This window comes from Perognathus longimembris, chromosome 12 (assembly GCF_023159225.1).
Source record: "Perognathus longimembris pacificus isolate PPM17 chromosome 12, ASM2315922v1, whole genome shotgun sequence".
NCBI classification, from domain to species: Eukaryota; Metazoa; Chordata; class Mammalia; order Rodentia; family Heteromyidae; genus Perognathus; species Perognathus longimembris.
The window spans coordinates 29,059,237-29,081,548 of NC_063172.1; the positions used below are offsets into that span (position 1 = coordinate 29,059,237).

At 43.0% G+C, this 22,312-nt stretch overlaps 2 protein-coding genes across 7 annotated transcripts in view; one reads left to right on the forward strand and one right to left on the reverse strand.

Annotated features, from left to right (window-relative positions):
- Window positions 1-15,258, forward strand: part of LOC125360595 — a 16,602-nt gene extending 1,344 nt beyond the window's left edge. Inside the window, exons 2-5 of the mRNA XM_048358645.1 lie at window positions 10,085-10,281; window positions 11,036-11,159; window positions 13,730-13,861; window positions 15,163-15,258. Coding sequence (XP_048214602.1) covers window positions 10,085-10,281; window positions 11,036-11,159; window positions 13,730-13,846 — 438 coding nt within the window. The 3' untranslated portion in view covers window positions 13,847-13,861; window positions 15,163-15,258. The remainder of the gene's footprint in view (window positions 1-10,084; window positions 10,282-11,035; window positions 11,160-13,729; window positions 13,862-15,162) is intronic.
- Window positions 15,259-16,008: 750 nt separating this feature from the next.
- The window catches only part of Vps13b (vacuolar protein sorting 13 homolog B), a 535,466-nt gene continuing 529,162 nt past the window's right edge, over window positions 16,009-22,312 (reverse strand). For 5 of the 6 annotated variants that reach the window (XM_048359299.1, XM_048359305.1, XM_048359300.1 and 2 more), the window contains exons 60-62: window positions 21,725-21,827; window positions 20,869-21,118; window positions 16,010-17,461 (exon numbers count right to left, since the gene is read on the reverse strand). In XM_048359299.1, the coding sequence (XP_048215256.1) occupies window positions 17,213-17,461; window positions 20,869-21,118; window positions 21,725-21,827 (602 nt within the window). In that variant the 3' untranslated portion in view covers window positions 16,010-17,212. Of the gene's footprint in view, window positions 17,462-20,868; window positions 21,119-21,724; window positions 21,828-22,312 lie in introns of all 6 variants that reach the window. The other variant, XM_048359303.1, reaches the window with a different exon arrangement.

Here is a 22,312-nt window from a genome sequence, read left to right on the forward strand (position 1 = left end):
GTGTTTTCCAGTAGCTTGAGATGACAAGAGCACCTCACCGTGCTCACCCATTAGTTGAGATGGAGTCTCATAAACTTTTATGCCCAAGCTGGCCTCAATTTGAGGTCCTCTGATCTCTGCCTCCCAAGTAGCTAGGATTATAGGCTGGAGTCACTAAGCCCAGCTGGTTTAGCTTATTCTTGAAACAAAGTTTAAAATATCACACATGGAAAGGCTCGATCTTCATGTGCTATAATCTAATGCAGAGAAGGTGGAAGGCAACTGTGGAAAGGGATGTAGACTGTAGAAAGGGGCTGGGCTGCTCATGCTTCCGGTTCCCGTGGGAGAAGTGGTCCTTCCTGCATAGTTCTCTTGGGGCCCCAAGGTTGTCTTTGTTTTTTGTGTTTTTGGTTTGTTTGTTTTTTGTCAGTCATAGGGCTTGAACGCAGGACCTGGCCATTGTCTCTGAGCTCTTTTGCTATCACTTTGAGCCACAGCTCCACTTCTGGCTTTCTGGTGGTTACTTGGGGATAAGAGTCTCACGCTCTTTCCTTTCTGCTCAGGCTGGTCTTGAACCACTATTTTTAGATCTCAGCCTCCTGAGTAGTTAGGATCACAGGCCTGAGCCAATAGTGCCCAGGGGCCTCCTGGTTTTATAACTCAGGGGCAGTGTGAGCACCCCGGCTTCTCACAGCGGGGTTCTGCTGGCACCCGCTCCCTGTCCACCCTGCAGGTCATGTGGAAGCGGAAGATACCGATGTTTATTTGATTCAATTCATTCACCACATCCATATATGAAAATAAGCACAAGTTCAAAGTCAGATACTGAAGTAACTACCGAAAGATCCACTGTTTTTTTTTTTTTTCTGCAAATCAAAGTCATTATCAAGTGTCTTAGTTAATGTCTATCTTTTGGCTTTATTGCATCGCTTGGGAACTAACTGGAGTATAGGATTTCCTCCCATATCTCCTGGCTGCTTATTCTCATCTAGAAAACTCGGATGCATTTGCTCTCTGCATATTCTTAATGCGGCTGCGCTTTAACACGATTCTTTCATTTAACTTCACAAAGCATCATTCTCCTAAGAGCCGGTATCGGGCCAGGACATCTCTGAGATTGAAATCAGTCTGGTTCTGGAAAACTCTTTTAGTTACTACTGGCTCTGACGTGCTAGGAGAATCACCAGGCCTCCTCAGCATTAGTCTGAGGACATAACCTCTAAGAGCTTCTAAGCAGATCTAAGAGGGGAAATCATTCTCCTAAAATAAAGTAAGGCGAGGCATTAATTACACAGTGTCCCCTGGGGCTTCTGGGGCCAGCAGAGTCGACAGTAAGTAAATGCTCAAAGAACCACCACAGGTTCTTGGAGGTGTTCTTTGAGGTGGATTTGTACTTCCGGTGGGGTGGGGCCCAACCTCCCATGCTCTTCAACATTCCAGTGCCAAACCGATTTTTCTCCATTACAGCCCTAGGTTATCTAAAAATTAGGAATCTTTGCTCATCTCGTGGGATTATTGAGAAAGCAAAATGAAAACACACACAGCCATATTTTGCTCACCACTAGGCACTGTGTGGGGTTTACAAAGTAATGAGGCAGCCACCCTGGAGAGGATAGAAAACATTGCACACTCAAGCTTCAGAGCTGTGCATCGGCCACTGGAATCCAATATCCCATCTGAAGTGTGAAAGCACTGACGTCTTAGGCGTGTAAAAAGCACGGACATTGACAGTTCCCTCGGCACAGCCGCTGGGGAATTCATAAAACACAATTCCATTTGAAGACTTGGGGCATGGTCGCAGCTTCAGCAAAGGTTAGAGCTAGAAATGCCACTAACTGAGAAAGGCAAGGCCTTGCCTCTTCCACTCGGCCTTCAACTTATAACAGGCCGGTGAGCACCATAGCTTATGTCCAGTGCCACCTTCATATCCTTATTTTCTTTTCACATCCTTTTTGTTTCTATCATTCATTTTATGTCTCGGCATAAAGCAGGTATCTCTTTTTAAATTATTATTATTCTGTGCCAGTCAGGACGAGCCAAGTCTATCTGTCGAACTGCAATAGTTTTTTGTTGTTTTTTTTTAACCACTGTAACAAAATACTCAAGGAAATCAAGTTAAAAAGAGTAAAGACTTCCTTTTCCTTTGAGGTCAGTCTGTAGTCATTTGGCCCTATGGCTTGTGGGCCTGTGCTCAATGACAAAGAGGACATGATGAATCACAGGCTTGTCAAGCTCTAACCTAGAAGACACCCATGTCACTTCCACTCACATTGCATCCAGGTAAGTCATATGACTCCTTTTAACTTTAGCAGGAGCCGTAAGGGCTGGGGGTAGAGCTCAGCGGTAGAACATTTGCCTGATAGTGTGACTTACTAGGCTTAATCCTCAGCACCAAAGAAGAAAAATACTTTTGAGAGGGACTGTGTTACTGAAAGGAGAATCAAAATATTTGTGATACCATGCCGATCCTGACCACACCTTAGTGGGATATTCAGAAAATCAATTTACTATTCTCTGAATTGAATTATGTGACAAATTCCATGTGGAATTAAAGTTGCTCATCAAGTGACGGTAAAATAGCAAGCATATCCAGGTAGGCCCTGGATGCAATCACAGAGCAGAGATGGAAGGAGAAAGGAGAGGGAGAGGGGGAAGACGGGGAGAGCCAGTTTTGAAGGAAGAGACCTGGCTGCTGCTGCTAAGATTTGGCTGGACTTTCTTCCCCGGCATTATGCACTGGAGGCTTGCTTCCAGCGAGGCTATGGTAAGCAATGGTGGAACTTTTAAGAGGTAGAGCTTAATAAAAAGTCATGGGCCAAGGAATGGCTCTCAGAAAAAATGAATATAGTTCCCAGGGAACCTAACTAGTTCTCATAAGGGGGTAGTTAGAAAAGAGTGAATATGTTTCTCTAAATACAAGGATATAGCCAACAAACTAAAAAGACAGCCTGCAGGATGGGAGATTTTTGCCAGCTACATATCAGACAATGGCATAATACCCAGAACATACAGAGAACTTAAAAAAAATTAAACCCTCAAAAAATCAACAACCTGATTAATACATGGACTAATGCGTACGCCATTAAGGTGTGGTCAGCATCAGTCTGGTATCACTGTATCACTAACAAGAGTCTTTACAGAAGAAAAAGTAAAAATGGCCAATAGACACATCTCTGGCATCAAGGAGATCAAAACAACATTGCAATTCCAATTAGAATGGTCATTATCAAGAAAACAAATAACAGATGCTGGCAAGGATGTGGCTAAAAAGGAACCCTATACACTGTTGGTGGGAATGTAAACTTGTTCAACCACTTTGGAAAGTAGTATGTGGTTCATTAAAAAATTAAACATAGAGCTACCGTGTGACCCAGCAATTCTACTCCTAGACATTTATCCCAAAGATTATAAACCAGGCTATAGTAAGGCTACCAGCACAACCATGTTCATTGCAACACTATTCACCAGAGTGAAAATATGGAATCAGCTCATATGTCCCTCAATGGACAAATGGATCAAGAAAACATGGCATATATGCACAATGGAATTTTACTTATCTATTAGAAAAAGGTACATCCATATCATATCATTTGTAAAGAAATGGAAATACCTGGAAAAAATATGTTAAGTGAAGTAAGTCAGGGCCAGAGACAAAGGATGCATGTTTTCTCTCATATATGGAAGCTAGAATTAGCTTATAAACTTACAAGTAAATACGATGGAGTGGTATGTTATGGTATGTTATTGTATACAAACATACTAACTGAAATATGGTAAATTCAAGGGAGAATTCAAATAGTGTAGTTCCTTAGAAGGGCAAAGTCAAAGTTCAGCAAAAGAAACCCCAGGAAGTGGGTACTTGAAAGGGGTGGTTTGGGGTCCAGGGAAAGGAGTAAACAAGTGAGGAGAGGAGAGTGAGAATGCAGTCAAGAATTCAATGTATATCCTACAAAATTACGAAGCATGAGGAAAGGGGTGGGTGAGAATACTGAAAGGATGACATTGATTGGGATGCATTATTCACGAACTGCTTGTTAAATGGCAACTCCTTTGCACAACTAAAGATAATACAAAATAATTTTAATAAAAAAAAAACAGTAAATACAAGCCATGGGTCCCTCTCTGGCCTTTGTATTATCAACTGGTTACCTTCATCTGTGCTCCCACCAGGCATTCTCCTTCGACACAGCCCAAGGGGTCTCCCCAAAGCTGAGCTAATGCTTGTGCTATGTCTTTGAAATTCCAAACCTGTCAACTAACTAAACCTTGTTTCTTTATAAAGACCCAGCAGCAGGTATTTCATTATAGTCACCGAAGACAGACTAGCACTAGGAACTAACAGGAGCCAAGAGATGCAGGCTGTCCCTTAGAATATGAGGAAGGAATGCAGCCCCGCCAACACATTGATATGAATTCACTGAGACCTGGGTCAGGTTTTCCAACAATGTTACTCTGATAGGGAATTAGTGTTGTTTAAAGGTAATGAATGTGTGGTAACTTATTACAGTGGCATTAGGAAATGAATATGTCTTACCTTTTGAAACATCATTTATTACTTGCTTTTCTTTCTAGCCATAAAATAGATGATCAAATTTGGAACAAATATAATTAGAAAAATGAGATATAAAAGCAATCTTCAAGCTTTCAGTGTATGCTGTTTCAGTATTACTTCCTACATGTAAGTACATATGTGTATATATATGCATATGTTACAAAATGACATCACACAGCATGCTACTGGAGTCTTCTTCTCAGCAATGGCTCAGGAACATTTTCCCATGACTGAAATGTTCTAGCTGTGCTGTCCAAAGCAATCACATGTGGCTATTTAGAACTTGAAATGTGGCTAAGTCTAAATTAACAGGCATTATAAGTAAAAGACACACACCAGATTTCAGGGATTTTTTGGTAAGGAAATAAAAGTAAACTATCTGATAATTTTTATACTAATTATATGTTGAAAGAATAATATTTTGGCTTGAGGCTCAAAGGCAGGGTGCTTGCCAAGCACGTGTAAAGTCCTGGACTCCAGCACCCACAGAACACACAATAAATCCAATAAGATTTTGGTTTTGTTGGGTTAAATATATTGTTAACCATGATTTTATCTGTCTCTTTTTACTTTATAGTGCGGCTACTAGGAAGTTCACATTAGCTAGATGGCTAGCTTTAGATTGCACCGCACTATTCGAACAAGATTTTTATATGCAAACTGCTTTTTAAATAACTATTTTGGAACTTGAACTGTGTCTCTTACTTAAGGCAGCCTTTCAGAAAACCACTAGGTTTTCTTTGAACTGCCCCTGTTGCTTTTCATATGCTGTAGCGAACCAGTTGCTTCCTCCAGCTGCCTGTGTCCTCCTTGGCTGACAGGCTCTGTGCATTTTGGGGAGGAGAGGGTGTCATGGAGTCTAGGTGCTCAGGGCCTAAGGTGCTGTCCCTGACCTTTTTTTTTTTTTGCTCAAGGCTCTCTCTCTACCACTTAAGCCACAGCTCCCCTTCCTGCTTTCCTGATGGAGATATGAGACTCATGGGGCTGGGGCTGGCTTTGAACCACTATCCTCAGATCTCACCTTTCTAAGTAGTTAGGATTAGAGGTGTCAGCCACATCTGTCTGTCTGTCTTTCCATTAATTGTGTGTGTGTGTGTGTGTGATCTAAAAATTTCCTAGGATCCTTATCAACTAAAAGGTTACAGTTACATTTTGAGTACTTTGCTCATTTCAAGCTTTGTGATGGTCCTTCCTTTTGTTTTTCTTTAGAACACAGTTTACAGGGGAGTTTCATGTGTGGTCTACTGGAGAACCTTGCTGGGAATTTCTCATCAGTGGGCATTTCCTTTGTGTCTGCATTTCTGAACACTTGTATTTTCTCAGTGATAGCAGTATAAGAAAGTTCGTTCCTGACTTGGAAAAAGTTATACTAAGTGAAGTGAGCCAGACCCAAAGAAACATGGACTCTATGGCCTCCCTTATTGGGAATAATTAGTACAGGTTTAGGCAAGCCATAGCAGAGCATCACAAGGCCCAATAGCTATACCCTTATGAACACATAAGATGATGCTAAGTGAAATGAACTCCATGTTATGGAAACGATTGTTATATCACAGTTGTAACTACTTTCAACGTCCTATGTGTATGTGTAGTTTCTATTATTGATGATGTTCTTGTATCACCTTCCTATGGTTGTACCTACACTATCTCTGTAATCTTATCTGAGTATATTGGAAACCGTGTTTACTGGTATTGGAAATAGGAAATTCAAAGGGAATACCAAATTTGAGAGACACAGGGTAAAAAAAAGAGAAATAACTACAAAAGCAATACTTGCAAAACTGTTTGGTGTAAGTGAACTGAACACCTCGGGGGGGGGGGGGAAGGGAAAGGGGGGAGGGGGGGGCATGAGGGACAAGGTAACAAACAGTACAAGAAATGTATCCAATGCCTAACGTATGAAACTGTAACCTCTCTGTACATCAGTTTGATAATAAAAATTTGAAAAAAAAAAGAAAGTTCCTTCCTGTATGTCTTAACTTTCAGATATAAGTAGAACTCAGTATGTTTTATTGTTAAATATGAAAGTATCTGTTAAGTATAGGTAAAAGGGTCAAGATCTACCTATAGATCTACCTACAGGGCTTGCCAAATGCTGGAATTGCTGTTACTTCATCTCATTCAGAGATTGTTTTTGTTGTAGCTGTGGATGATTTTTGTTAGTGGTGGTGGTACTAGGGTTTGAACCTAGAGCTTCATACTCACTAGATAGGTGTTTTACTGCCAGAGCTTTGCCTTTACCCTTTTGAACTCTGGTTATTTTGAGATAGGGCCTTCGCGGTCCTAGGGCTTGAACTTCAGAGCCTGGGCACTATCCCTGAGCTTTTGTTTTCAAGGCTTCCACTCTACAGTGGTACCAATTCTGGCTTCGGGGTAGTTAACTGGAGATAAAAGTTTCACGGACTTTCTTCTCTGGGCTGGCTTCAAACAGAAATCCGCAGACCTCAGCCTCCTGAGTAGCTAGGATAAGAGGCCTGGGGCACCTATGCGAGGGTCTTGCTTTTTGCCTGGTTTGGACTATGACCCTTCTATTTATAAATTCCACCATAGCTGGGATGTCAAGCATATACCAACATACCCAGCCATACATTCATTCATTTTATCTATTTATTTATTTTATTGCCAGTCCTGGGTCTAGAACTCAGGGCCTGAGCACTGTCCCTGGCTTCCTTTTTTGCTCAAGGCTAGCACTCTACCACTGGAGCTACAGCACCACTTTTGGCTTTTTTCTTTATATGTGGTGCTGAGCAATCGAACCCAGGGCTTCATGTATGCAAGGCAAGAACTCTATCACTACGCCAGGTTCCCAGCCCCCATACCCAGTCTTTTAAATTATTTTTTCCTACGGAGATGGAGCCTCAAGAACTTTTGACTTGGGCTAGCCTGGACCCATGATCCACCCAATCTCCATCTTCTGAATAGCTAGGGTTACAGGCATGAGCCACAAGTATGTGCCCAGATCTTATTGTTGCTTCTTAACTTCTTAGCCTCTTACATTTCTGACACTTTTTTTTTTTTGCCAGTCCTGGGGCTTAAACTCAGGGCCTAAGCACTGTCCCTGGCTTCCTGTTGCTCAAGGCTAGCACTCTACCACTTGAGCCATAGCACCACTTTCGGCTTTTTCTGTTCATGTGGTGCTGAGGAATTGAACCCAGGGCTTCATGCATGCTAGGCAAGCACTCTACAGCTAAACCACATTCCCAGCCCTTTAGCTCCTCACATTTTTTTTTTTTTTTTTTGGCCAGTCCTGGGCCTTGGACTCAGGGCCTGAGCACTGTCCCTGGCTTCTTCCCGCTCAAGGCTAGCACTCTGCCACTTGAGCCACAGCGCCTCTTCTGGCCGTTTTCTAGATATGTGGTGCTGGAGAATCGAACCTAGGGCAGGCACTCTTGCCACTAGGCTATATCCCCAGCCCAGCTCCTCACATTTCTAAACCCACCAACGTACTTGTTACTTTCTTACTGATTCACATTATTATAGATAAAGTTTCCCACTCATTAGGCAATATTACTGCCTAACTTGTTTTGGAGTCAATTTTATTTCTTTTACCTCTTGGTGTTTTAATTCAAACTGTGTAAGTTTGTGACATGCCATACTGCAAGGGTATAGCACAGAGAAGAGGAGTCCTCTCAGAACAATGAGAGTTGTAATGTAGGAGCCAGGACCAAGGGTTCCCTAATGCCCATATGAAAAACTGACATCTTTCCCACAAATTGTAAGATAACACATTGACCCGGTGATTGTCAAGGCCAGTATGAAAAGACATACAGGAAACAAGACCATTGCTTTGTCTATTTATTAATTAAGGGATTCTATCTCCCACAACTAGATGTGTCCTCTGGTTGAAGATCATCCTGAAGGAGAACTGAGTTCTAGCCACTGTGAATACTTAATCAAAATATGACTAGCTATATATATATATATATATATATATATATATATATATATAGCTATCCTTGTTTATTTGAAGGAGACATGTAGAACAAATCAGTCATTCCATGGAACCAGTTTTTATTCTAGACTAACTCAAGGACTTACATCAGATTGTCAAAGTCTTTCTTGACATTCCAATATAAAAAGATCCTTCCAAACAGACTTTATTCCTATCTGACTTTTTCCATTGCTCTTTTCTCCATCGGGTATATTTTTGTTTGTTATCTGACCCGCTCACCTGGCTGTAAGCTTCACAAAGGCAGGTTTTGAAGGTCATTAGTTCCCTGAAACACCACACGTGGCAGGCACACAACGCACTGTGGCCTTGGATTCTTGCAGATTGGCAATACCCCTTCTCCACCCCACTATAAACTTCTTCCCCTCTCCCCAAAGAGATGCTTCCTTTCTCTCTAGTAGTTTCCATAGAACTTGTAGGGTCGAGTGTTCTCTGTCAAAGGAATGGGTGGCACTGTTTGGTCACTCTGGAGTTATATTCTCAATTGGAGTATGATTTGGTTTATCTAGAACCACATGGATCCAAATGGGGAAGGGTTGATTCCTAGAGAAGCTATCAGGCACTTCTCCTAGAAGGAAAGAAGAAATGTAGGACCTGCACAAGGACAGAGGGAGAGATACATGTCAAGAATGTCCACTTACCAAACACAATCCCATTTAATTTGCACCATAACCAACAGTGGGTATCATTTTTAGAGGTGAAAGCAGACTTAGAATCAAAGTAAGCCAATTTGCTAGCTAGAACAGTGCTGAGCACAAATACTATCTCGCTACCATTATATAGTAAATTATCCAAGAAGCCACATTTTGAAGGGTTGAATCTTGGAGGCTTTATTTGAGCATTAGCAGCCTGCAGGCAGCCAGTTGTTAAAAGGCTTGCAGCCCAAAAATACACTCAACACTATCAGGAAACAAGTTAGAGGGGAAAGAAAGAACAAAAACGATACCAACAAACCAATCCAAATCCAATGGAGAGCTGATTTGGGACGCCATGGTGACCAGAGACCAGCCAGGAGGCAGGACACAGGACACAAAGTCGGAGATACGCGGCATGGGGAGCTGGCACTTGGGCTGATCTGACCCTAAATAGGGTCAGGTTAGGGGGCAGAGTCGTAGGAAGCTCCCAGTCCCAGGTGCTCGGCTGACAGGTTCAGTAACCTATAGGCCAAATGCCCACCCCTATCTCCAGGGATTCGAGAACACCTATACCCTTGGGGTGGGACTTCCCTTCCTCTAGGAACCCAGGTACACTCGTGAACACAACATGTCAGACAGTGCAACTCACCATGTGGTCAATGATGGTGCTGGCCAGATCTGACCTCCACATTACACTTTCTTAATTTCCACCATGGCTTTACTGTGATTGGCTCTGTTTTTGCTAAAGAGCCATTCACTCTACTCCGTCCTGGAGAGGCCCCGAGTTTCATTCAGGTTTTGCCACATTCTTGGACATGGTTGGGGCAATCCTTTGGTCCAGGATAATTTTTTTCTGCACTTGTGTATTACAGGGTGTTTTTTTTTCTTCACATATTGAATACTTTGAATTCCTTAATAAATTCATTCTACCTCAGTGTGTGAGCAAGGCTATTATTTTTAACTTATTAGAGAAATTATCTTTGGAGACTGCACAGGCTGGAAGCCGTGCTGTGTGTCAACCGCGACCTGCAGGACGCCCGCCACAGGCCTTTTGGACTTCTTGGGCTACCGTCGTCACGTGCTCCGCCCGCAGCTTCCCTCTGCGCCTGCGCGCTGCCGGCCCGCAGTCCATTTCGCCTGCCGCGGGGAAGGACGTTTGTGTGGAGGTGAGGCCGGGCGGCCTCTGCGGCCCGCGTTCGGGTTTCCACGGCGCCGGTCTTCCCCAGGGTGGGCTAGCGACTGTACGTCTCCGCCGTGGCGGATCCTCGGGTTTCTTTCCGCCTCGTTCCCCCTCCCCCCGCCGTTCGTCCCCTAGGCGGCTTCTGGAGGTTGGTGGGCCGGGCGGGGGCTGTGGCGGCCCCGGGGCCCGGGGGCTCCGGGGCGTCCGGCGCCTGCGCGCTCGCGGTCGGTCGGCCGTCCGCCGGCGCACGCCCCGTGGCGCTTGTTTTCCGTGTCGGGTCAGTGTGACCTTGACGGGGTCACCTAACCGCCCTGGCCCCGCGGGACCTTGAGGGGAGATGGGCTGGGGTGGTGGGGGCGAGTCACGGCTGGTCCCCACGGGAGGGAGGTCACCCCCCCATCCCCGCTGCCCCCGGCGCCCGCCACCCCGACCTCGGGGTCTGGCCGCGGGCACCCTGCCCGCCCCGCCGCCCCGGAGAGCGCCCGCGCCCGGGCGCGGCCGGGGGGATTATTTCGTGTTAGGCTTTGCTCTCTGCTTGCGTGGTCGTGCTCCAAGTACCGGGTTTGTTTGGAATCGCTGAGCACCGGAGAGGAGAGACGATGAAGTGGGCGAAGCCGCTGCCCACCTTAGCCTCGTGGGAGGGGCCAGGCGCTAGGTGCTTGGAAGCCTCGTTACCGGGGAGAGATCCTCGGGTGCCTTACTGTGTTCTGAAAGGTTCTCTTGTCGCTTTGCCCATCAAGGACCGTCGCTACCATGTCGGGCACATTGGCAAAGCCTCAGATGCGAGGTCTTCTGGCCAAGCGTCTGCGGATTCACATTGTTGGAGCGCTCATTGCCTCTCTGGGGGTCTCAGCTCTCTATAAGGTATGTATATTTGTTTGTGCTTAAGATAATGAAGTATGTATTTTAAAACGACTTTTAGTAGAGTTTAATCCCCACCACTAAAAGAGAGGTGGAGGGAGGGGGAGGAGGTAGGAAGAAAGGAAGGAACTCTTACCTTCCCTGAACTTCAGTGGGATGGAAACCTCTTAGACCCTAGATTGCCCTGGGTCTTCAGATGGATCTATGTCATTTTGCTAGGCCTGCCAAAACTAAACCATAGACTGAATGGTTTAAACTAGTTTTTCCCCCCCATCATAGTTCTGAATACTTGAAACCTGTAGATAGGTTTGATGTCTTCTGAGTCTCTTCTCTTTTGCTTATGGAAGTTCGTCTTCTTTCTCTCTACATGGTTCTTTGTAGGGTCACCTAGCTTATGACTTCATTTCCTCCTGGAAAAAAAATACTACTCATACTGGATTAGGACTCAACTCTAAAAGCTTCATTTTAAATGTTAATTACTTTAAAGGCATATTTGAAAATAGTTATAGTCTCAATATTAGAAGTTAGGACTTTAACACATGAATTTTGGGAAAGCAAAGTTCTGCCCTCAACAAAGGGTACATAATACAGAGGTGTAGGAAAAGCAGTATTTCTGCTAGGCACCTTGAAAAGTTGTAACAGCTTTAATACTGTGTTTATGGATTTTAACATTTTTTAAAAAATTCAAGATGTTATATTTTACACTTCTGTAAACATTTTTATGATCGTCTTGTTAGAGTAGACCAAGAGAGAAATCAGTGTTTAAACTCTTCCTTAGAATTTTTTGTCTATATTCTAGTTATGCTGTGAGCTTCATTAAGGCAAGTAACATGTCTTTTTGTGTGTGTGTGTGCGCATGCGTGCCAGTCCTGAGGCTTGAACTCAGCCAGTGTGCTGTCCTCAGTCCTTGGTGCCCAGCTGTATCTTTGATTTTTATGGTGCCACCCCATCGCTTGATACACAGATGTTTAAAGGTATTTGTTGTATAACAGAGTATGTCTAAAAGGTTTGAGAGAACTTGGAGATCAAAGAGGAATAACACTGAACACAAGCAGTAAGTGGGTCTGTGCTCTGGGACCCTTTGAAAGAGACAAGCATAAAAGTATTTCTGCCTGTCATATAGTGAACATAGAATGAATGGATATTTGAAATGAATTTTTTTTATCTCATTTCTTGGCAAATTCTTTAAAAGTATGGTGCAAAGTTTTCTCTGTGGAGTGTGTATTGTTTCTCTGAATAGGTTGGTTGTGGTCTCCTGAGCCAACAAAATGCCAGTCGGCATTTTGCACCATACCGCTGTAGAGAGCTGAGTACATTGTATTTTTTGTCTGTATTAAGAAATGGGATACTTGATAGAGGGCTCTTACTGAGTTCATCATCAAATAGCATGATTCTACATTTTATAATGTAGAATTACTGACATTGGTTAGCATTTCAATTATACTGGGTTTTTTTTAGATTCACTATAAGATTTGAGTTTGGTGTATAACACACTGACATCCACTAAGCAGTGTTCTGTGGAAAATAAAACTTGCTCTGTCCTAGATATGCAGTGGAGTGCTGCTTGAGCCACATGCTAAGTGGTGTTTCTAGGCCTTTATCAAGTTGCTTAACTCCACTTTAGTGAAAGAATGTTCAATGTTCATCTCTCCCATTTGTATGGAGAAATCGAAAAATAAAAAATCTCAACAAAGTGAGCTTCCTCTTATCCTTTCTTTTGATGATTCTTCACTTGTAGCAGTTTCAAGGCTTTCTGTCATTGGTCATCTTGAGTCTATTCCATCATTAGATGCACTGCCAACTCCTACAATCTGTGTTGAAATGTATTGAAACTTTTCTTTTTTTTGGCTGGTCCTGGGGCTTGAACTCAGGGCCTGGGCGCTGTCCCTTAGCCTCTGTCTGTGCTCAAGGCTAGTGCTGCTGTACCACTTGAGACATGGCACCACTTGCGGCTTTTTCTGAATAGTTTGTTGGAGGTAAGACTCTCAGACCTTTTTGCTCAGACTGGCTTCGAATGGCGATCCTCAGATCTCAGCTTCCTGAGTAGCTTGCATTGCAGGCGTGAGCTGGCCCCAAACTTTTTATCAGATAGAAAGTTTTGGCATTCAGATGTAGAGACCTAAAATCAGTGTCATATCCCTTTAAAATTCATACTGTGACTTAAAGTGAACAAATGTTTCTTAAGCTTGTCTCAACCATGGATACCTGAATTTCGATTTCCTGGAGGGAAGACTATTCACCTACTCCCTGATATCTTTTTACCTTTTTGGGTTATATTCCAGTTCTTACTAGACTGTACCTTGGTTCTACCAGACATGCATACAAACATGCCCACACAGTACCCACTCAGGAAAAGGTATAATCTGGTCATAAGCAAAGAGCACACCACTTGGCTCTGTAATTTTCCATGCGACTGCTTTCTCTTCCTTGTATCTGTGTCTCCTCTTTCACCCTTTAGGAAATGGCAGGGTTCAGATGGAAGGGTATACATAAACATGCCATTTACTTTATCTTTAGATTCTGAATTTCAGTAATCTTAAAAATGCCCCTCAATGGACTATGTTGCTTTGTAGTTTGGTGTGGCTGAACCAAGAAAGAAGGCATATGCAGATTTCTACAGGAATTATGATTCCATGAAGGATTTTGAAGAGATGAAGAAGGCTGGTATCTTTCAGAGTTGTACAAAGTGAACATGGAATGTAAAGGTAACCTAGTTACTCCATTTTCTGACCTGTTTCATTTGTCCTAGACGTTTGCATGTCAGTATTACACTTTTTTTTCGAGTGGTTAGTTGGAGATAGGAGTTTCTTAGGGACTTGTCTGCCCAGGCTGGCCTCGAACCATGATCCTCAGATCTCAGCCTCCTAAGTAGCTAAGATTATAGGTGTGAACTACCCGCATCTGACTTATACTTTCTTTACTACAGTTTTGCAGCAAGTTTTTTTTCTGTTTCTACCAAAAAATTATCTTGGAAATATTTTGTTTGTGTGCTGGTACTGGGGCTTGAACACAGGACCTTGCACTACCCTCACATGGCTATTCTATTTTGCTTACTGCTGGCTCTACTTCTTGAGCCATGTCTAGTGATTTGTTTTTTTGCAAGTTACAGACTTTTTTGCCTGGACTGGCTTTGAACCATCGTCAGATCTCAGCCTCTAGAGTAGCTAGGATTACAGTCATTAGCCATCAGAATATTCAATATTGCAGTACATTAACATTTCCGAAATGTCTTATTTATATCATTAAGTTCTTTCAGTGGTATTTTGTAGTATTTTTGTGTATAGTCTGTTCGTGTTCTTTTAGAAGTCCAATGCGCTATCCATTGCTACGGAGCCTGTTCGTGTTCTTTTATTCTTAATATTTTGTTCTTTTTGAAATGGGATTATTGCTTTTCTTAAGTTTGTTATTCTTGATGGTTAATTGGAGATAACTGTCTCATAACTTTCCTGCCCTGGTTTGCATCAAACTGTGACCCTCAGGTCTCAGCCTCCTGAGTAGCTATTAGAAGTGCATTGCACTTCAGTACCTAATTGGTTTTATTATGAGAAGTTGTTTTGTCAGATGTCTTCTCCGTATATTTATGTGGTTTCTGTTATTCTGTTGCTGTGATGCATCATATTTTAATAGTGTGTGTTGAACCATCCTGCATTCTAGGAATTAGTCTTTTGGGCCTCAGTTATAATCCTTATCATGTGCTATTAAATTTGGTTTGCTAGGAATCTTACTCCCATTTTCTGCATGGGGAAGAAATATCTCTGACTGTCCCCTACTCCCATTTCTCCTTTATGAATAAGGAAGAAAGAGGTGGTGTGTGTCTTAAATGGAAAAAGAGCTTAGTCAGGGAGCTTGGAAACAAGTCTCCAGATCATACAGCCTAATCTGGGCTTCTGCTTGGTGAAGGTGAGGGATCAAAGTGTAGGGGTCACTAATGAGAGTATATACCAACCTCACCAATATTGAGTATTGATGTTTGTCATTAACCTAGCCCTTGTGTTTCTCTTCACAGAATTGCTTTGGATTGACCTGTGTTCCTGAACTATGAAACATGAATATCTGGGATAATGAATAGTTCCTCTTTATGAATAAACAAATACTGTGGACCGAAGTCTTTGTTCAGTTATTTGTATTGATAATTTAGGGCATTATAAAGTATTATGCTTGGTTGGAAAATTTTAAGCCCTTATAAACATTGCAACGATAAATTATCTCATTATTTATTTCTTTGTTTTAATACATATTTAATTGCTCTGATTTTTTTTGTTTTTTTTGCATACTGTTGCCAATGCCCTTGGCTTTGAAGGGGTGTCTGGGAGTCCATATGAGATGTCTGTACCGTGGGCTTTAAGAAGGGTTAGACAGTGCTTCCAATATCTGTCCTTGGGCTGCATTCTCGTTATGGGTTAGCCTTGCTGTCACCGGAGATAATTAAAATGCAATTACTGAGGAATACTTATTTGAATAGTATTTGCTTTGCGAAAGAGATAAGTTTGTAGAGTTGGAATATGTTATTTAATAAGACAAGTACTAGAATTGAGTAATATATTTGCTAATTGCTAAGCAGTTTGGTAGCTTTTGGAATATTTTGTTGCTGATTACAGTAAGTATCAAAAGTTAGATTTATTAAAACTGGTTCAGTAAAACAATTCGATGTAAAAAGTTCTCGGTAATGTGACTTTTAATATACTATCAGTGAAAAACAATGTGAAAAGTTCGTTTAGCCGGGTGCTGGGGGCTCATGCCTGTAATCCTAGCTACTCAGGAAGCTGAGATCTGAGGATTGCTATTCAAAGCCAGCCAGCGCAGAAACGTGTGTGAGACTCATCTCCAGTTAACTATCAGAAAATCAGTGACGCTGTGGCTCAGAGTGGTAGAGCCCTAGCCTTGTGCAAAGAGCTCAGGGACAGCACCCAGGCCCTGAGTTCAAGCCCCATGACTGTCCCTTCCCCACAAAAGTCCATGTAACAGACATTTACATATATGGTCAGTAATTTAGGACATTTTATTTTAAATAATTTGACAATACTTGAGTATGCAAAATACATAAAACATACAAGAATTAGTACATATTCACATACTTGAAAATATCTTTGAGGTTGACCAAAAATCACTTTCCCAAAGTAAAGGCATTTTTCATATTCAGTTTCAATTTCCATTAATTATCCTGTTTTTCCACTAACCACATTATGATAGAGTGGTAACATGCCAATAACCTCTGAGTTAAATCAGAGGGCTTTCAAAATAGCACTTTTTCCCCTCACAACTGATAGCAAAAAGTTGTAGAGCCAAATTTGAATGCAGTCAGTGGACATGTTTAAGTTAATTGGGCCATGAAATGTTTACCAAGCATTTTAAGCATTGTAGATGGTTAATAAGATTTGCCAGATGTGTTTGTTGCTTTGTCCCGTCAATTTGTCCAAGAAAATGATCTGAACTAATGTTAACATCATTGGGGTTCTTAATTCCTGAGCTTACCTGAGCACTTAATGTTTATTTCATAGAAAAAAAATGTACTGTTAAGCTTGTCTAGTAAGACACTATAAAATGTAGCCGGACAGTTAAAAAGAGTTAATTTCAGCAAAATGCAGACCTTGAAGGCTGTATCCAAGGCAGCTTTCACTAAAAGAACAGCATTGCAAATTTTGACAAATCCAAGAAGTCAAAGAGGTCTTAAACATTTCATTTCCAGACAAAATCTTTGCAGATAACAGGATAAGTAGCATCCCTATCCCAGAACAGATGCGTTCAAAATCCAAATCCCATTTCATTGTAGAGCTAGCTGAACAGTAATAGATACACATATTTATTATATTGGAAATTTGCAAGTGGAACTCTGGAGCAAAAAAAAAGAATGTGTTTTCTATGTGTAGTAGGGATATATTTAGGATTTTGTTGGAAAATGGATTTAAAACCATCAGGGTGAAAAGTTTAGAAAAATTTAGAAAATTAGTATACCTGTAGAAAAGTGTTGGCCCCATGTCCGCGCTGAATTACAACTAGCTCTGGGTTTCTTGTTTCAAAACAAACTGCACAATAGGAAATACCACCTTATAGCAGATCTAGGGGAATCCTTTCCTCAGGGCTTTATTTTTCACCATGGTAAATTTACTAATGAAGACCTGAGCAAAATGTGGGTCAACCAGATAGTTGTATGTTTTAACGGTGCAAGGGGGTGGTTCCACAGCTACCACAGGGCATGGTCCTTGCATGGAAGAGCAGCTGAGGGCCATGTGACAAGATGTCTTTGTGATATAGTCCACAAGTCTGTTGTACTGTTGTTCTGACAGTCTCTCTCGGACTCCGTCCACCTAGGATCCAAAAATGATGACTCATTAGTTGCCAAACCTTTTAGAAGGAGTCTTCTACAACACACTTGTTTTCCTTCATACATTTGTACATTACTTGTTAGCTAAGTCATTTTGTGTAAACCCTTGCTTTGTTTTCCCTCTGATGCATGGCAGTGACAGTGGCTGGGTCAGCCCAACAAGAGCTTTCTTCGCATGAGAGTATCAGTTCAGCATCCTTTGACTAAGCATCCCACCAGTGTCACATAAAATTCCCATCTTTGAAGCTGATGATTTGGTAACATTTTATTCCTCTATTAAAACATCTGCCTTTACCAAGAAGCTCGGGAACAAAGAAGAAAGGTATCTTCCTGTGCTTAAATCTTAACGAACATTAAACTAAGCATCGTCAAATAAAAGCTGTTAGCCCGGCTCCCAAAACCACTTCAGATAGAACTTCACTTTGACAGAAAGTGGAGAAGAGCACCTCATTTGGTGGCTCTGGGTGGAGCATTAAAAAAATAACTTTTAAAGTATAACATTTTCTGTCAAGATTTAAAGCCAGAGAAAATAGAAAAAATGGGCAAAGGAAGGGGAAATTTTTATGGAAAAAAGGGAGGATGCAGAGTACATTTATGGTTCATAAAAGTCTGGCTCATCTTCAGTGGAACTCAAATGAACTGAGATATACTACCCAGGTTCTTAAGTGAGATTTTCTGAGAAAGCACCATCAAAGGCAGTTGGGGCTATAAATTCTTCCCACCCTGAAGTCCTGTAAGCTATCTAGCATGTGGATCAAGCCGAGAGGGAAGTTTCCAGTGCAAGCCCCAGGTTTGAGAAGTAAGTAGCCACTGACCTTGCAGTAGTTTTTTTTACCTACTGAGTGTCTCTGGAAGGATTACAAACATTTTAATAACATTTTTTTAAGTTCTGAAGGTAGTGGAAATGTAAAGAGTTTCTTTAAAATGTTGTGTAGATTCCAGAAACAGTGTCATCAAAAGTATCTTAAAAGCTGCAAAAAGCCAGTGAGATAGTATAGAGATAGCAAAGGGGCCTGTCTGCAGTAGGGCACCCATTAAGAGCTCAGGTCTCATAGTTTTGAGCTTGGGAAAGAAAGGCACCCAAGATTCACTGACAGTTGAAAGCTGTTCACTACCAGGCCAACACCAGAGCTCTGATGATATCATCTGATGGGGCCAGGATTCAGCTGGAAAGCTTTGAATACACAAAAAGCCTTAATTGCTCCTCCTGAACAGCAGCGCAGGAAACCCGTGTTGTGAAAGGAGCCTGGCCAAGGAATAAATTGACCTTCTGACTCATTTTGAGCCTCTCAAAAGGGATTTCAGTAATGTGCCAGGCATATTAAGCAATTACCCCTAAAATGGCTGCATTTAACCAAGAAAAGCAAATGCTAATTTAAAAAAATTTGAAACCTGCCATATTTGAATATACTGGATGATGTCATCTACAAATTAATTCCTTCCAAAATTCAAAGGAGCTGTGTTTCCTAGCCCTTGAGGCAAAAGCAATAAACCTGAAAGGCCATTTCATATAAAGAGCTTAAAATGCTGCTCTTGGTTTTCATTAGAAGGTAGAGGCTTCCTAACCAAGCTTTCTAGTTGGGTGTTGGAGAAAGCAGAATGTGGGGGCACTGGGTACCCACCACTGCCAAGCGCAGGTGTGTGTGAACTTGGTGCTGCTTGTTAATGGCTGTCCCACAGTATTGCTCTTAACGTTTCCTGCCTCTGTTACAGCTATTGTTTAACCTTGGCCCCCTTTTCCCCCTGGATACTAGGGAAGGCCAGTATTAAGCCTGTTGTCCGGAGCTCTGGTGCTTCCATTTTATACCCTGGTGACTTCATGGTCCGAGCCTTGATAAGTAAAGATGCTGACTCGCATTACCATCTCAAGAGCCCCCAGAGAAACAGGTTTCCTCCCCTCCAGCCATGGTTATCCTCTCCATACTCTTCTCAAATGCAAAATCAAGATAGAAGACAGTTTAACAGAAGGAGATGAATTTTCACTTAGAAGGGTTGAAGATCTAAAGCATTTCCCAAGCCAGCAAGGGAAAAGTGACAGTTGCCGATATTCTTAGGGTCTTGGAAGTTTCTTGTTAGGGACTAAGGGCTAAGATAATGCTACTATCCTTTGCCAAGTCCTGTAGCCAGATCACTGCTGCTTTATTGTCAACTGGACCAGAAGATTTTTGGCAGATCTAACAAAGCCCGGACATCTGACCTCTGTTTATTCCCAGAAAGTCATCAACTCAAAGCAGCAGTGTAGTCCCAGTGCCAAGCCTCAGCGTAAAGCTTGACTGATTGTGATCCAAGAAACTAAAGAAATCTAAGAGTTGTTGTGGTTGGCTGTTTTCCATCTGCTCACATAATTGTACCCAAACATTGGTGTGAGGGAGAAATAGGCTCTCATATCAAGAAGAAAATAAGGAAGGAAGGAACCAGGAAGGACCTGCTGGGGACAGGCTGTGTCCTTTTCTAGGATCACTCAATGCCCAATCGGCACTAGCTTGCTACTAATCACCTTTGTCTTGCCATATGGAAAAAGGTGTCCGTTCTACCGGTGAATCGTCAGGCCCCAGGGATTGGCCGTCACCTGGGAGGTGGAGGCAGAGCACCCTTTCCCAGTGTATCTGCTTACTCTAGGCTGGGCTGCAGGCCACTGAGGCCATTCTGAGCAGGGCTCACAGCTACCCCTGACACTCCCAAATGCCACTCCCGATGCACCACCTGAGCATCCCTTCCACATGGGTGGCAGGAACCAGTAGCTAGCACGTGGCGGTCTCTAAGCTGTCTCCAGGAGGTGCCCTGGGTTACCAACCAGGAAAATACCCCACAGAAAGGGAAAACAGAGCCACAGGACACAAAGTTGTGCACAGGAGAGAGACCTGTTCACAGACTTTTGACTCCCCAATTCTTGTGCTGGGCTTAGAGGGAAGGAGTTAAAGTCCATGGTTTATCAGCCTGCAAAGGTTCTGCCGTCCTCTGCTCTTGTCCTGTTTGGTTTTGTCAGTCCACCCCTCCTTCTGAAGCAGTCCTCTGGGCCCTTGGCTACTCCTGTGTGGCATGGGGACCCGGGGGCCGAGAACTGCTGTCACGCCCCTTACCCTCACTGTACCTGGCTACCAACTTGTTTTGGAACCTGCCAAACACCATAACAGAGCCACATCAGCCTTGTCTGAAGGACAGGGCAGGTGATCCTCAGGCTGGTGGTCCTGGCTATCTGCCGGGCTTTCTGCACCAGTTTCACCTACACAGCATGGTGGGGTCTTCCTAGTCCCTCTGTATGTCTACCCCACCATGTCCACAACTGTTCTGTGTAGCAGTTCCCCTGGTCTCCAGCAGCCACTCCTGAGACTCCTGAATGCCTGCCTGGGCAGGCAGCTTGCCCGAATCACCCTGTTTTCTGGACTGTACCTCCACATCACAGGCCACTCTCGGTTGCTTGAGTTGCACGGTGAGGATGTTGCTTTGCTTGCTGTCCTGTGCGCAGTCGATCTCGGTGACGGGAAAGGCCTGCTGCTGTGTGTCCTCGCTGATGCTCACCACAAAGAGCACTTCTGACGTCAGCAGCAAGCACCCTTCATGCTCCTGGCCCGAGCCCCTCACCAGAACCACATCCAGGGCCATGTGGACTTCTGGTCTGCCCAGAGACTGAAGCATTTTCCTGTTTTGAAGGAGAAAAGTGAGGCCAGGAGCTCGCTAGGAAGCCACCTCTTACTAGTGTACACTGATTACTGTAAGTACTCCCTTACCTATCAATTTTAATGACTAGTTCTCTCATTGTGATGAACAGAACCTGGCTCCTCCTGGACACAAAGATATCTTTGGCGCTATTTAGCTTTTAAAATATTTTTCTCATGAAAAATGACACCCCTGATTATGACTCCAGTTCCCACAGGGAACTGAGCCTCTTCTGCAAGCCCAGGGTTCTCCACCCATGGAACAGCCAGCCCTCTTTGAGGGGTCAATGTTGAGAAGAGTTGATGGTGTTTGTTTGTTTGTTTGTTTTTGACATGGCGTCTCCCTGTGTAGCTCAGACTGGCCTTGGAATTGCAATCCTTCTGCTTCAGTCTTCTGTGTGCAGGGGTTACAGGTGAAAACCACTACACCCAAGGTCTAGAGAAGGGTTCTGAAGCTAGCCTTAAACCTGGGAGCAGCAGCCTTTCCTCCGTACACCCTGGTACACCAACTTCTCCTCCTGTGTTCCCGTTAGCCTGACAGCAAGCCAGGAGCTATCACATACACGTGACGGAATTCTCAGTATTCTTACCAGACGTATTTGACATGGCTATTTGGAGCCTTGTCAGAACGCAGGTCACTTGGCTGATAGCGCTGTTTGGGAAGTTGAGAAAGTCCAGCTCCATGTAAAATACCTGTGGGGTGAGAGAAGTAAAGGAGCTTTACTAGTTTTCTGGAAACAGTTCCATGCTACAGTGATGTCACCTGCTTAAAGCCATCCATAAAATGTTCCAGGACAGACCCAAAAATGATGTCTTGGATGCGAGTGCAGAGATAGTCATTACACATGACTCTGCTGTTAGCTCTAGTGATCTTATGTTAGCGACAAACTAAAATAGGAATATGCTACAGTCCAAAAACACAAGCATTTAGAGGAAGCATAATGCTCCTGAGAGCAACTGGTCATGAACAAGAGCTCACACATCATTTACAATTGTGTGTTAAAAAGTCAAGATTAATAGTCAACTTCCTTGCTTACTTAATACTATATCAATACTTTTGTATCCATGTTATGGCTAGCCAAGTAAAAAAAAATGTCATACATAGATACAGATAAAGGCACAGGGCTTGCCTAGATACAATATTCAAATGTTAAGTGCCTTAATCCAGCTGTTAAATG